This window comes from Strigops habroptila, chromosome 1, assembly GCF_004027225.2.
Source record: "Strigops habroptila isolate Jane chromosome 1, bStrHab1.2.pri, whole genome shotgun sequence".
Classification (NCBI taxonomy): Eukaryota; Metazoa; Chordata; class Aves; order Psittaciformes; family Psittacidae; genus Strigops; species Strigops habroptila.
In genome coordinates this window covers 43,808,486-43,825,074 of record NC_044277.2, presented here as the reverse complement: position 1 = coordinate 43,825,074, position 16,589 = coordinate 43,808,486, and the positions used below count along the sequence as shown (strand labels likewise).

Sequence of the window (16,589 nt, the reverse complement as noted above, 5' to 3'; positions counted from 1 at the left end):
CAGCAAGTAGATGTTAATTTTTTTTAAATCCTATTTTTGTAGGGGGTGCTGGGGGGATTGTTGGTACAAGTGCATCAGTATCATGTTTGGCGGGTTTTATTTTTTCTTAAGGATCTGAATCTAAAAATGGTGAAGCAGATGGTTCCGATAAAGAGATGAAACATGGGCAAAAGTCTCCAACTGGAAAACAAACGAGCCAGCACTTAAAGAGGTTAAAAAAATCTGGTTTAGGTGAGTAGGAGTAAAATAATTACCTTACTTGTTATTGTAATACTGATTTTTTTCTAAACACTGTGTTCTCTTTAGAAGTTTTATTTTTCTGGTTTACCTGTCCAGCTGACCCTTTCTTAAGAAAGCATCTTTCTTTCTGGCTACCTGGAAGATCCATGGGCAATTTTTCTCCCCCCAGAATGCTTTTCTGTAGTTGCTTTTTAAAGTTTGACAGACCTAAGCAACTGCAGGCAGAGAGGTCATTTAGCAATTAGCTTCTCATTGCTGCATTATGATTTTCTGGGGGATGGGGGCAAGTGTAGCAAATACTCTTTCTTTCTGTTAAATTTGCTTGCAGTCTAATACGTATTTATTCCTAAAGTCAATAGCATATTTGCTCACATACCTGCTCTATTAGAAGTTTACCTTCTTTTCTTCATTTGTATTATTCCATGACATACAGAGATTTGGCATATAATTTTTGGTTGATTCTTTGTTTCTTCAGTTGGATCCTTAATTATTTTGAAGCTACATCTCTTGAGGTGGTAGATACAATTTCTGGTTTTATTTTCTGCATTTTTTGGCAAGATTCATGGATGATGATCTGTAATTAATGAAGAATTTTCTCTGAAGAGATGCTAAGAGTAAATTCTCAGTAGCTCCATGTGATAGGCAGATTTTCCCGCTCTGCATGAAATATAATTGGAAATGTTCCCTGAGGAGAAGAAAATGTAGTGTTCACTAAGACTCTTGTCTCAACTAAAGTAAAGTAGAATAATTACATAACTGTTTCTTTATCTTTACAAAGGCCTTCTTGCATTCAGCAGACTGCTGAATCATTTAGAGGAGTATTTTGCAACATGGCCATATTGGAAAAGTTAGCAAACAAGCTTTTTATAGTGGCTGGATCATCCAGCCATCTGTCTTCATGGTGATAAGATTGTTCTTCTTTATTAATGATCAGGCCTAGTCCTATTTTTATATGTAACTATCCTGTAAAATACCTTGAAAGTATTTTACTTCCTCAATGTCATAGCTTGATTGTTAAATATGCTATTGGCAGTTCCTGGTGAACTGTATCCTGCAATCATTATTGGATCACAGCCTTCCATGGAAGTGCTCGCTAGTTTCCTATATGGTCTCTTTGCAGATTATTCATCAGTCTCAGATGGATAGCTAGTCCTTTAAGTTCATCCAGTGGCATTATTCAAACCCAGAAATACTCCTTCAGTGTTACAATTTTTGCTATGCAAAGATTCGTTCGATTTTAGATGATTTCCTTTAACTTTTCTCTATATTCAAGGCTGAAACATGTAATTTGATGTATACATTCCTCCCCATCCCCTGATATTTCATCAACTTTTGGCTAATGGTGCCAAATGCAGAGTGAATTCGTAAAATTTTTTTGTGGATTTCAAAAAAAATCCTCTGGCCTTTTGGAACACCATGCTTGGAATGTGGGGAACTGTGTATAAGTGGTAACGGTTTCTGTTCTCGTACCTACTGAAATGTTTCTCTTATGACATATATTTCTTGGGATGCTGGTACAACAGTCATTCAGCATTTTTGAGAATAGTTTCAGTGTCCTATATAATGCACAGTTCAGTTCCAGACGTTGTTTGATTGTCTGAAACTCTGCTGATCTGCTCAACGTTCACTGTATGTTGTGTTTAGTAGACTTTCTGAGCTCCCATTAAATATGATGATTTTTTCCCCTTTTAGTTAACTGATTCTGCCAACCAAGTGATTTCTATCCTTTTCCTGTTTTGATTTTTATACTTCAATGTAGAACCATATTGCTTCCAATCTTTTCATAGTTAATTCTCTATGCCGGAGACTAATCTCTTCTTTTCCAAGGCTGTAATCTTGAGTTTCTCTCTCATCTTCGAGGTTCCATTTCTGATCTGGGCGATGATCCCCCCAAACTCTGGTAGCAGCTATATAAGGATTCAAAATGTCTTTGTCTGTGACGTAAAAACCATTGTCATATGTTTTGTCATAAACTTCTCCCAGAGTTATTAGCTTTGAAGTAGTGGCATCCTCTTGTATTCCACAGAACTACTGCTTTCCATGCTACTCCAAAATACTTTGCTGAATCTGATTACAAACTTGAGAGCTGCATTAGAGGTCCTAAATTAGCCGTAGCAAGGGTGAGGGGGGAGAATTTGTGGTTCTTCTGAACAGTTTTTGATTTTTTTTAACGTATGGCTATCCTGGGCATCCACAGTTTGTTACTGGCTTACCATCCTAGGAATAATACACGTATTTGTTCTTCCAGAAGTTGATAAAACCTCCATAGTAGCCTGTAAACAGTAGTACTTGAAATAAAACAGAAAATACGTGCACAGACACACAGAATTAGGTTTGACTTTCTGATGCTGTCTTGGGCTTTTCACAGTATTAAAATATCTGCCACTGAAGGACGTTACTGACTTTATAGTCATATGTCTTGTTTTAGTTTGAATCATCTGTATGTGTATGTCTTTCCATAGTATATGAAGCATTAGCTGGGGAAAATGTTACTTCAGTTTAGAGTCACTTAGAAGATGGGGATGTGCATTCTGTATTAATTAAAGAAAAGCATATATATACAGGCATTACAATTGGATACATCATACTACTTGTGTTACACTGAGGGACTGTTTTTGCATTTATATTTAGTGGGTGGAACAGATGGTGAGGACAGTTTATTGTGATGCATTCATGAAAATGAGCACTTCTTCCATACAATTGGCCTTTAAACCAGGGCATTCATTTGTTTGTAGTACAGTCTTTGCTGTACTGAAATACAGTATGCTGGAAATATGTGTTGGAAAAGGTTATCTTGTGCTGAGTGCAATATAATCCTTGTCTCATTCAGTCAGTATTGTCTGCTGTAGAGTAAAAGGAAATTGTAAGAATGTTTGTGGGAGGCTGTGGCTGAAGGGAAGCTTTTAGAATTTACAAATCTAAATTTTCTTTGCTTTGTACATTTTGTGGGTGATGTTACAGCCTTTCAGGGGAGCCCACTATAGGCGTTGCAAGAAAGCTAATGAATAATTGCATGAATTTTATTGGTGTTACTGTTAAATAGTTTGTAGCATTTGAGAAGTTCCTAATAATCAGTTTGCCCAAATTTCCCTATTTGTAAAAGATATTTCTTCTTAACATGTCAGTTGCAATCGTTGCAGAGAGGTCCTATGTGAGTGCAGGATGCCATCATTGCTCATAGCAGTGGAATAATCTTTTCGATTGCTTTTTTAGAGATTCTGCTAGAGTTCGTGTATTATTTAGTTATAAAATAATGTCACCCCTTTTGGAGCATCTTTAAAATTTTTGAAAGTACAAAATCTGGAAAAGTTTCCTGAGAAAGGTTAGAAGCTTTGAGTTTGTCCAGCCACCTGGACTCCCCACTTCTTCCATTTACATGTTGAGTATCATAAAATGTTAAGACTGAGAGGAAAATAGGATTATAGCAGTATGTATATATCCTAAAGCAGGTAGCAGTAATTGCTCTTTAAGGAGCTTTAAAAAGCATCTTTTAAACTTTATCCTAGAAATAATAACAAAATGAGACCACATGGGACCTCCAGTGGTCATCTAATTCATTCATCAGTCATAGCGCAAAATCAGTTGTACATCAGTCATTCCTGAGAGGTATTTGTCTAACATATTCTTGAAGATTTCCACTGATGGAGACTGTATTGCTTCCCTGTGGGTCTAATCCGGTGTCTCTTTGTCTTTGGTGACTGAAAGCTCTCTTTTCCCAGTATGTTAACAGAAATATTTCTTACTGTACAAGATTTACATTGCTATCCACTGTCGACAGTAAGAAGACATTGTTCTTTACCCCTTTGCATCAACCATTTATGTATTTCCCCTTCCCTCTGCTGAGTCTTTATCCTACTCATTCCGAGGTTTCTATTTTTCCTCACAAACCCTGTTTTCTAAACCTCTGATAATTCCTGCTACTGCCTTCCGTGTGCTGACCATTTTAGATCATAGGTTCTTAAGAAAATGCTGATAAATGCATGTTTTCAGACACTAATTTAACATATTAAATATTCTCATCTCTATGATCACTATTTCACACAGGTAGTTTTTAGTAGACGCTATGGGACAGGTTACATAGGCCATAGTGCACTGCAGATGCAGCGCATGGCAAAAGAGAAGCTCTCTATAATGATTGATTCATATAAAACTCATCAAGCAGCCTTTTACTTAGAAGTAGATGCTTATAATTACGTGATAACATGATGGAAATTTTCTGCTGCTGCTGGGTTGATTTGGTCTCTTGAGCTGGAAGTAAGAACATGTCAGCTGTGATATTGACTGGAACATGGGTCCTGTTAGAACTCAAGAGACAAATACAGGGAAAATAGAAGCTGTTAATACACCTAGAAAAGACTATGCTACCCTTCTCACAGTACTGTTTCTCTGGAGCTTACTGTATTATAAAATAAAAGCTAAAAACTTAGAAAGAAGACTTGTTCTTATTCTCTTCCTTTATTTATGTTTAAAGTTATTTCTGTTTATTTACTCCAGGACATTTGAAATGGACCAAAGCTGAGGATATTGACATAGAAACACCAGGATCTATTCTAGTGAACACTAACCTGAGGGCTTTAATAAATAAACACACCTTTGCTTCTTTACCTCAGCATTTTCAACAATACCTCCTGCTTTTGCTTCCAGAAGTAGACAGGCAGGTAAGTAGCATCGTGCAATATTTCTTTCTTTAATGAGATTTTTTTTTACAGTATGTATGCATAGGCTGATTTGATTGACAAGGAGTTGTTACAGGGAAGAGTAAGAAGTTTTCCATACTTTCTTAGCTAGAATTATTAGATATGGGATGACTAAAGTTTATCTAAGTGCCAACCAGGTCCTGCTTCTGTTCTTTCTGAAAAGTGTGCAGGTCCCTGATTTGTCTAAATGGAAAGTGGCCAGTAGATCTTCTGAACTTGCCAACTTTCTTAATTAGCTTTCCTACCTATGTTTTTTGAAGGTAAACTTCTCATCTTCAAGACTTCATTTACATTGAGTCTCTTTTCATCGGTGATCTTCCTGGGCATTCTGCCAGCAATGTCCAGGTCAATATTAGTTCCTCACATTTTGCACATGCCTACTTATGCATCTGCGCGGCTCCAGTGCGCTGAATCCATTCATTCACACCTTTTGTAAGGACGTTCTTGTTCAGACCTTACAGCTGTAGGCTCATAAGGCTTGTTAATCAGTTCTGTTGAGGAGAATGATTTGGGGAGTAACAGTGTGGAAATAAAAGTTCAATTTCACGTAGTTTCCTACAGTGTCTGGTTCTTTCTGCATTTTTTGGCCAGATTGCAGGCTTCTTAGAGCAAGAAAAAAATCTTTCCAGCATGTTTAGCAGTTAAAATAGCAGAAAGAGCCCAAACCAGTATCATTTACTCACTTGCCTCACTTCCAGATTTAAGCAATCTTACTGATTTCAATGGGGAATACTCATGTACTTAACTCTGACACATTAACTGACCCAAATAGACTTTACTCTTTTTTTGCAGATGGTCAGTATCCCTCTTCTGTAATAACTTGAATAACTTTAATAGTCACTTAAATGACTGATTAAAACCGTCATCTTAAATTCCATGGTTTCATTTCTTAAACAGTTAGTAGTTAGTGTCTACCACAGTAACACAGGGGAAAGCAGTACAATATGACACAAAAAGAGAAAGAAAAAATGTATTGATGTACATTTACTCAGCCTTTTATCAAATTAGACACTGTATGTTGTGGACTAAAATGATGCACTTTGGTAATGGAATATTTGAAAAAGAACATTAAAACCAGAGTCATAGGAGAAACAATGTAAATTTATTTATTCGCAGGCTCTCACAAGGCAGTCAAATTCAGTATTGACAAATTCTAAGAGAAATTTTTTCCCTGCTGTAGAACAGAGTTCAACTTAATGCCCAGCAAATGTTTTTTCTTTTTATTTCTAGTTAATTGACCAGAAGAGATTCAAAAAAATAAAATCTGCTAGGTAAAATTATGTTTTCTCTCCAGCCATCGAAGATCCCAGTGTTCATGAATTACATTTCAAGTGCAGGGCCTTACTTAGAAGTTTTACACTTCAAAATTTATTTTTAGAAATGGAGGCTCTGGAACTGACAAGTCATTTAACTTCTTATCAAGGTTCTTACAGCAGAGTTTTTGGCAAAGAAATCAAGAGAATATTTGTTGAATTTAATCACACCTCACTAGTTAAAAGCAATGCATTTCTTTTTAATTTTTATTTCAGAAAGCATTCGCCTAATGCATAAAATGCAGGTATTATTTCAAAGGCCCAACACTACATATTGGTACATTTACTTCCTAAGTAAACTAGTCACAAAAAAGCATGTGTTATGAAACATTTACAGGTGTCCTTCTCTCTTGTCATTTTCTCACAGCATTCTGTTGGTTCGTGTAGCATACAATTTTTTAATGTGTGTTTGGAAGGCAGGAGTCTCCATTCATCTCTGGAAGGTTAATAGAAATTTTTGGCCTCTAAGTGTGATAGTTTGGGGATTGTTTTCTGTTGGGAGTGAAATAGTCTCGAATACTCGCTTTGTGGAGGTCTTAGTAGAGAAAGACTTGCATCTCTTTCTTGGTATCTGAGAATATATGCTTTGCTATGCCTAAAGGGTGGCATCCCTGATGATACAGACTGATGAAAGCAATTGAACTGATACTCTTTTCCTTCCTGTGGCAAGTGGAAAATGCCAGTGTAGCGCTCAAGGATCAAGTGAGAGGGAGAGAGAATTCCAACCAAAGAATCTCTTGTGTTGGTCACTCCAAGTGGACAAGGCAATGATATTCAGTCTTCCTCTTTTATTTCTACTAAGGCAAATGGGGCATCAGACAAGCAAAAATGGTGTAAAACTATTCTTTGAGTTAGCTGCCCATCTCTAGGGGTTCAGTTTGGTTTATATTGGCCTTTTCTTGTTTTGCCTGAGAATTCCCACTCCTGCTCTTCTGGCTCCAAAGCGCTTCCTGCCTGTTACTGCTCTGCAGTTGGCTGCTTCTGTCTTCCCCAGAGAAAGCTGCATGTCTGTGTTGTCATGTGGATACAGTATGTATGTGAAGCACTGTAATAAATGGCACTATAAAAATGTAATAGAGTTATGCTATTTGTGTATATATAGTGATCTGTGAAATAAATTACTAATGAAGTGCAGTCTCATTTAGGCTTTATTACTGCTTCACATAGGAAAACCCTATGATGAATGATTCTTTGTCATTTCAGTCATAAACACCATTTTCCTGGGTGGTATAACTCCTCCTCCTTAAATCGTACTGAGCTGAAACTTGTCATGCATATGCCAGTTTGAATAAGCATTTTTAGAAACTATTTGTGAAGGGAGTTGAGATTTTCCTTCTTTGTGTGTGTGTGCAAGTGTTTATTATAAATAAGTTATTTCCCTCTCAAAGCTGGCTAGTCTAATACATTTAAAAAAAGTTCAGGGCCAAGTCAGAAGCTTCATGGAATATGTTTCCTGATTTTTATTTTTTTTTTTGCATATGGGTGGTGTTCAAATTTTATGATGGTTATCAGGGAGCCATGGGAGCCCCTTATGGAACAAAGGGCCATAGGAAAGATGTCCCAGAATGAAATAGGTTGAGAACAACTCTGTTGTTGGTGCTGTCATTTTTCCTACTCCAGCTAAATTTTTGTCAAAGTGGAAGTGAAGGATCATTGCCTTTTTTTTTTTCCTTAGGAAAAGATAAGTTATATGATCAGTTTTTCACTCTTGAAAGTGATCTCAGCTTTTATATAATAGTTTAAATTTTATTTCACTAGTAATGAGGCTGGTGTGTAATATTCTGTATTCAGAATGCTTATTAAAAAAATTGGAGCAAGTTGGCAGTTATGGTAGGTATGTCTTCACAGTGATTTTATTTGCTTTCATTTAGGTTCAGAGCAAAATAGTATGTGGACATTGTTCAAAGAAGCAGCCATGTCCCAGACTTGGGTCTGTTTAGGAGGCTGCTCCAAAACATTGCATCACTGGATACTGGAAATATCGTATGTGAAATTTTAACATCCAGATTTTCAGCTCTTTGTTAATCTATAGGGAGTCAAAGGCTTAAAAACTTTGAAGCTCAGCTGATACAGAAGCCTGTTGGGTGATCCCCCAGGAGGCCTAGATTACTGAGCTGACAATAAAGGAAGCATGTAGGTATAGAAACTGTATAGAAAGGAAAGTCTCTGCACAAAAGATTTCAGTTGTCACAAATCCCAGCAAAGTATTTTTCTTTTCAGCTCTAATTAGAACATTCTACAGCTGAAGAACAATCGAATTTTCATCAAAGAATACTTGCTTCTAATATTAATACATCAAGCTGATAATTACATGTAACAGAAGCCTTCCTGACCACCTCTCAGCAAATACTCATCTTCAAAGCAGGAAGTTTCTCTGTGTACCTACATTGCTATACTGCATCAGTGTCTCATTAAATATTAATTAAACAACTTTTGTTGTGCAAGGATGAGTAACACACATATATGACAGGATCCTGAAAAGGAATGGCAGCTGATCTTGTCTACACCAGCTTTCTTTGTTGCTCTTACTGGGGAGTCAAATTCCTGCTGTTAACACTAGGGTATGAGCAAAAGGAAGGGAAATATACCCATGTAGTTAGTAAGCTTCCAAGTAGAGAAGTGCTGCCTCATCTGAATAGTAGCAGAAAGTTAAGTGCTTTTACTTATCCTTAGAGAGCTAAACAAAATGTTCTTTCCTGAATGCTCTGAAAAAAAATGTCTTTACAGGCTCTAGAAATGCTTAACAACTTTCTGGTCTTTGAGGATTTAACCCCCTGTCCTGTGTTTTCTCTTCTGGTAATATTAGGTTCTTCTGAGCCTCTTGTGGTTTGCACCTGCCCTGCCCTTTCACATAGGATGAGAATTTCCTTCTGCAAAACACCCATGAAGGATCTCAGAGGCTCCTCAGACCTGTGTATTAGGTTGCAGTGCCATTTTATCTGACCAAACCTACCCGTGAAGAGCATTTAAAACAGTAGAAGATATCCTAGTAAAAATTATCAGGTCTTAGCTTTACTTGTTTCATGAAAGAAATTTAGCAATCCTTTATTTTATTCTCTGAACCAATCTACAGTTTATAGATAACTGAGGTAGTTACTTAAATTCAAAATTCAAAACTTAAAAACTCTTATGGAAATACTTAAGCCATGTAGTATTGCAGAAGTGCCTGTGAATATTTCATGTTTATAGTAAACCAATCTACTACAAAGAAAACCATGACTTACAAATCAAAAGACTCTAAAATGGGTCAAAACCCACCTTAATCTCTTTCTTTTAATTTCTGAATCTGTGAATTCCAAAATAATAACTATTTCTCGGGTTAGTGCCAGTACTGTTGTTGTGTAACAACATTACAGCATCCTGTCATTTCAAGGTCAGTGTAGGTTCTGTGTTTCTGTCTTGGTCTGTTCTATTTACATTAATGCTGGCACTTCCAGGTTGATTATATCACCTTGAAAGGGTTCCCTCTCACCTTGCATTGAAAAAGGACACAGGTTGATGTCAGTTAGTGATTTTCTCAGTTCTGTTTAAAGTAGTTAGAAGTAATTGTGGGGAGGCTATCTACAGAATTCCATTTCAGAACCTCTTTGTTTTCATGTGGTATGAATCAGCTTAATTTCTGTTCCTACCACTTCAGCAGGGATAACAAGAGGTAACCATTGTTTTCATTGTGCAACGAATTACTCCTACTCCCAAGCACGTCGGTTGAAGTTCTGCAGTGAAGAGTGGGAAAGGAACAATACACAAAATTCTTAGGCATGTAAAGAAGAGAGGTCTGGTGTCTACCATTCTGATACTTAGTATTTATTTGATTCTTTGTAATCAAAAGAATAATATAAATACTATTTAGTATCTATCTTACTGTATTTTAGTTTTATATTAAAAAAGAGTAAGCGAAGCTTTATTTTCACAGTTCCTTCCTTGTAGCAGTGTAAACATCTTCTTGTTTGCTTTCTTATCAGTACTTGAGATTATATTTGCCATTGGAATTTTTCAGCATTTTCATTATAAAACATCAAACTTCAGAAATTAGTCCTGTTTGTATTATTTTCTCCCAGGTTTGTTTTACATTTTTCTTCATGGAATTATTGTGTAGTAGCAGCTTATCTTACTTAACTGTCTTTTCTGCTAATACTGCAACCTTTTAGCTGTCCGTTTCAATTCTCTATCACCAGTAGCTTTCAAATATTTATTATTATGTTCCTGAAAATGTTTGAGTTTTACACCAAAATAGTTGTTGGGTTATGACAAACGCACTTAGTTCAGAGGAGAACATTAGGAATAGAAGGTTAAATGTAAGATGTCTTATACACCTAAGCATATTTAAAAAGCTGTTAAATTGGCACCCCTGTGTGAGTAGTAATTGAAGGTTATTGTATTTCACATTTCTCCCTTTAACTGATATTTTTTCTTTTGATTTTATTGGTTAATGTGGATAGCATGGCATTGTCGTAATGTGCTTTATTTGTACAGCTTTATGAGGGTAGTTTTAATATAGGTATATTACATACTAGATGGATGAAGAAATTCCAAAGCATTTAAGCTGCCTTTTCAGTAAGATTCTGGAGCTCTGATTCCTGACCTCAGCTATCCTGGGGTGTTCAGAGAGATTCCTACCCGCAGCTGGCCCCTCTGTCCTTGTGCAGCAAGTTAATACCTCTTTTACCAAACGCAGCTGTCTGGATGGTGTATCTGCACATTTCACAGTCATGTATTAACAACAAACATCAGTTTCACTTTACATGAGCTGAAGGCTGAAGGATTTTACTTCAAAACCCCTGTTGGCTTTAGCTACAGGAATATTTTTCGGCTTCCCTAGTGCAGTCCAGTAAGGCTCACCGCAGTTGCATTGCAATTTTGCTGCTCTGATTGATGTGGTAATGGAATTCTTTTTTCTTTTTTGCAATAATCGTTAGAGGTCCTCCTCAGTACTTCTACATATGTGAATAGGAAGATTTACATATTCTATTAGATGTCATTTTTTTTGTATTTTTGCAGGCTTCGTCACTGTATTTCAGAAGTATGAATCAGTATTTTCCACTATGCTGCATCCATGTAGTGGAAGTTCTTGTTTAATTTCTAAAGCCCTAGCTACAAGCTTTCATCACTCTTAAAGCATGTCGCACCTTTATGAATAAGCTTTGTGGAGCTGTTAGCAGAACTATTGTCATTGCTTTTGTCTGTAGCAAGGCTCAACTCAGAGCATCTTATAGGACATTGTGCTGTGCCCACTGAAAGCTGAAAATACAAGAGCCACAGCGCTTTCTGCAGCAACCTTTTCCATAAGTCCTTCTGGTGTGTGAGGGGTGCAGTGCTCAAGGTTCTTCTGATGCAAACTAGTGAAGCTTTGTTCCCCTTGCCTTCCTTCCAAACAATTTACAGAATTATTAGTACTTTAAAAAGAGGAAAGAACTGATAAAACACCTAGTTTCCAATGGGAAAGTACTTGCACAAGTGTCTTTTTGAAAGACTATGCTAGGAACTGTGAGAGGATAACTTATATTTGGACATAAATGGTAACATATACGGACACAAGGGACTGAGATGCTTCAGGTTATGTGGCTATTAAGGATGCATTGTACTACTGCAGTGTATAGTTTTTCAACTGTTCCTTCCTTGCAAAGTGCTAATAATTTAGTTATATGAATCGGTCTGCAGTGCCACCAGTGTTGCCACTATAGGACTGCAGTGGAATGAGGTGGAGAACAGAACATTCCTTACAGTTCTGAATCTGAAGACACCTAAGGACTTGAAACAGGACATTGGATGCAGGTGCAGCAAAAAGAAGAGCAAGCAGAAGTGATCCATCTGTGCTTCTGCAGCAACCTCTCTCCCTCTCTCTCTCTCCACCCTTTTTTTCTCCTCTATCCCCCCTCCACTATTTGTTTTGCTTAAATAAAAAAGGGAAAAAGAGGTTGAGGGGGTTTTTTGTAATTATTTCAGAACATTGCTATTCTTTATCTTTGAATTATTTAAACTCAGTTTTTCTTTAGCTTGTTCTCTCTTGTGTTAAGGACATAGCAGCTGATTTTGCATAGGAGGCAATGTCTTCCAATACCTAGAGAAAAGACATTGGATGCAGGGCTTTCATTTATGACACTCATCAGAAATTACTGACTAATTTTAGATGTTGACATGTAACATCCCTTCACCTTCTGCTTCTCGGGGTCAATGGCATGTCTCTTATTTTTATCAATAGCTAGATGAATAGACCCTGTCTGTTTACATCTCTTTTTCTGTACCTTCCCCAACATGTGAGCATTGTTGACTAATGTAATAATGTTTTACTTTCTCAAAGTCTCCAACTATCTTTTTTTAAACAAGTTTCATACATGCTTGCCTCAATCACCATCTATGTATGTTTTTCTATTTCTCCTTTCTTTTTCCAGGCTTATATGCTCCTTCTAGTACCTTTACAAATGCCTGCTGTTTGTTATGTGGTCTCATAAGCTTGGGGTTGGTACTTGTGTGAAGAATGTCATAGAAAAATAAATATTAATTGTAATTTCTATAATATAGAAATGAATATAGTTAGAAAGTACTGTTTGCTGCATATTCTGGTTTTCATTCTATTTTACTTGGGTTTTGCTTCATTTTAAAACATGCTTTATCTTTTAGTTTTGCTACATTTATTATTCTCCTTAAATTCTTCATTTAGTTTCTTGCATCTGAGCTCAACCAGATTGGATTTTATTGTCTTTTTTGATACTACAGTGTATTGGAATGAATATAGCTATCCCACTTGTCATCTTGATTTAGACAAGGTCTAAATTAACAAGTCACATTTCATTTTGAAAACATATGTTTGCAATTCTTCAGTCTTACTCGGCATATTTCCCGCTTTAGTGAAAATGGAAAAGGTCTTTGTTTCTTTCTTTAAAAGACTCTTCTTCCTTTTCTCCTCTTTTCTGAAGCAATTATTCCTCTAGTAGTAAATGTTTTGTTTTTCATCCTTTGATGTTTTACTTCTAAGTTTAGTCTGGTTATTTTTTGAAGGACTTAAGTAACACTCAGAATTACTTTCACCATCTGTTTCCAGAATCTGTCTTTTTGTTTTGTATTCGAGGATGAACTGTTTATGTTACGTCAGTGATCAGTTGGGAATGACAAGAGTTTTTCTTATAAAGATTCATAACCTAGGACTAAATAAAACAGCCGTATTCTCTGTGTCAGAGAATACGTGTTATAGTCTACTGCAAGAAGGTGAGACCCGTGGAAGAGAGATTATATAGAGTCAACATTAGCACTCAAGTTGTATTACATCAGAATTGCTGTGAGAGACATAGTGATATCTGGTATCTTTCCACGTCACCTACCTAAAACATGAAGTTGGAGTGGCTGAGTTTGTTGTTCTGGGAGCAGCTCTTAAGTCAGATACATGTATTGCTGTCTACTGTATTCCTTTGTGTTGGATGTATCTGTGTCATCATTCATGCACTTCTCAGCTTTAACTGTTTTGTGGTCACAACAGCGAAAAGGTCCTGATAGTTGTGTGTTGTTGGAAGCTTACCTACTTTAAACTCAGAACCACATTCTGTGGCTTTATATACATGGAAACTCTTTAAGAAAGGATGATTTTTTCTTCACAGTCATAGTACTGTATGCAAATGTGTGCATGTATTTTTGTGTTTGAGATAAGCCTCTAAGTGTTCCTTATCTTCAGGCAAAGAAGCAGTTGCTATCCTTTTGTCTCTGTGGTGTTTTGCAAGCCCTGTTTTTTTTAAATGTTCTGTAGCTTCCAACTGCATTACTTCTTCCACACTCCCACCATCTGTGTTCTCAAGACCTGAAATCAACATTTTGTATTAAACTTGGTAATTACTAACTCCTTTGCTATTCATTCCCCTCCCTTTTTTTGCTCCTCTCCAGTATTATACTATGCCTTTCTCAGCACATGTTTCTCTTTCCATTTTCTACGTATGCCAAAACCATTGACAAAAATTTGCTTCGCTTGAGAAAGGACAGTGGTTGCCTTCAAAGGGAACAGCATATGGGTAGGGAGCTCTTCTATAGGGTGGATTACAGTTTGGTTCAGGTCTTAGGGATGATGGTCAGAGAAGAGGCAAGTGGATGTCATCATGGTGGGAGTTGCTAGACCATCCAGTGTAATTCAGCACTGGTAAGGCCACACCTAGAGTACCTTGTCTGGTTCTGGGCTCCCCAGCAGAGAGAGATGGAGCTACTGGAGACTGCAGGGTCATTGAGAGGATTAAGGGACTGGAGCATCTTTCATATGAAGAAAGGCCTTTGAGAGCTAGGACTTAGCCTAAACTTATTAAACAAATAATATTAAGTCATCATCTTGAATATTAAGCATGGCCAGTTTACTTCAGAAGCTGTGGAAAGAATCTAGAGAAGGGCACCAAAATTTACATGAACCATTAAAAAAAAAAAAAAATCTAAAGAAAAATTACTGGATTGGGGCTTTTTAATCTACCAGAACTGAATTAAATATGAAGAGCAGCAACTTTAATAACAAACAAGTGCTGTATTTCATACAATAGGCAACTAACCCATGGAAGTCTTTTGCGTGCTAAAAGTTAGCACTGATTGCTGGCAAAGTTTAACTGATATAAATAGAAGATGATGGATGCATATATAGGAGTAGTAGCCACAGTTATATCAAATGGACTGCAATATTTATGGGAAATAAAAATCCCCCTTTTCAGTCTTCTGCCAGCTAAACTAAATAGAAATCTTTCATTTGACAGCTTTCCTAGTAATTGGCTATTATGTGATCTTTCACAAGCTTTATCTACATGATCTGTTCCTTGCAATTACCAAGGGTTAGTTCAGCCTCTGATTTTATCCGATATTGTTACCATATGGTTCCACTCACATATGTCTTGACTGCTGAAAAATACAGTATCTTTGCTTAACATTGAGTTGTATAGCAGAAACCCTATCATCAGAAATGCAGCCATTGTTTAACAGAACTTACAGATTTTTTGTGACAACTACAGCTGCTTTTCCTTTTCTTACCCTCACAGTCATTCTCTATTATAGACTTGCCAACTGTTAGAGCATCCTTTCAGTTTGGTTCCATTTATCACAATCTCTGAATGGTAGTTGGATAAGTGGAAAAATTACTTGTAGATAGGTAATGGAATACTTGAACGGTCACCACTATTCTATATGAAATAGAGAAACTTCGTCAATGATTTTCATGCTAGAGATACGTGCAAGTTCATGTAAAAGTATTTTTTAGATGGGTAAAAGTGAAGTTTTATAATTGCCAGCTATTATTTGACAGGGAGAGCTCTAGCTATAGAGAACTCCTTGACATAATCAGTTCTCAGATCATTAGCCAAAGTACTGAACAGGAGAATCATTGTTTTGCGTTCTTATGTAGAATTTAGTCATATATAAGTGCAAGCAGATCTTGTTAGAGTTTCTGACGAATGTGTCAGTCAAAAATTGAACAGTCCGGAGACTGACGAGAGCACATATGGTAATAACTTTTGTTCCCCTTTTTAGCGCATTGTTCATTTTGCAATGGTAACATTGTTTTCTAGAAAGCATTAGTAAGGGCAAAGCATGTGGCTTTATAATGCTACTCTCTGCAGCCATTCTGTATTTACCAATGAGAATTTCTGTCTGTTGGTCTTAATGAGAAGCCTGTTCTGCAGCGATGCTACACTCAGCCTCAAGAACAGAGAGTATCTAGCTTGGCTTTTGATATGCCTCAAGCTATCCACTGCTAACAGAGGAGTAAGGCTCCTTCCAGCCATCATGAAGAATAATTGTGGCTAATACAATGGGTTTGTGTTTGAGAAAGATGGTTCCGGAAACTGAGAGAGTGTGTCCTCAATACAAGCAGAGCCAGAAGGCAGTGCAATGCTCCATGCTATGACATCCGTTTAAGGTATTTTGGAAATGATTGCAATCTAAGGTTTAAGTTGCATGTAAGCAAATCTGTTATCCTATGAAATTGCAGTGTTTCTGAAGGTCATTCTGTCCAAATGAGTGGTTGTTTCAGATATGAATCATGAGCTGTGGTCAGTTGCACTAGATTGCATTAAAGTGACTCCATTGGGAGGACATTAAGAGGCTAGAGGCATTGAAGACAGAATGCAAGGACTGACTTAAGCACCTTTCTTTAAAAAGAGAAAGATTTTGGCAATTGGTCAAAAGAGAAATGTGTGCAAGAGCACTTTTAGTTTTATTTTTAATAATGATGTAATAGATGGTGACTTGATATACTGCCCTTTAGCTTTGAAAACGGTGAAACACTGGTACTAATTTATTTTTAAACTTCTTTAGTATCTTTTATATCTTGACATAGAAAATACACAAAGAAAGGACAATTTATCTAGTCTACACAAAGGCAGAATCAACA

At 36.7% G+C, this 16,589-nt stretch overlaps 1 protein-coding gene across 1 annotated transcript in view; it reads left to right on the top strand.

The window, feature by feature from the left end:
• The window catches only part of ASXL3 (ASXL transcriptional regulator 3), a 125,106-nt gene that overhangs the window by 81,297 nt on the left and 27,220 nt on the right, over positions 1 to 16,589 (top strand). The window contains 2 exon segments of the mRNA XM_030495897.1: positions 112 to 231; positions 4,735 to 4,898. Of these exon segments, the coding sequence (XP_030351757.1) occupies positions 112 to 231; positions 4,735 to 4,898 (284 nt within the window).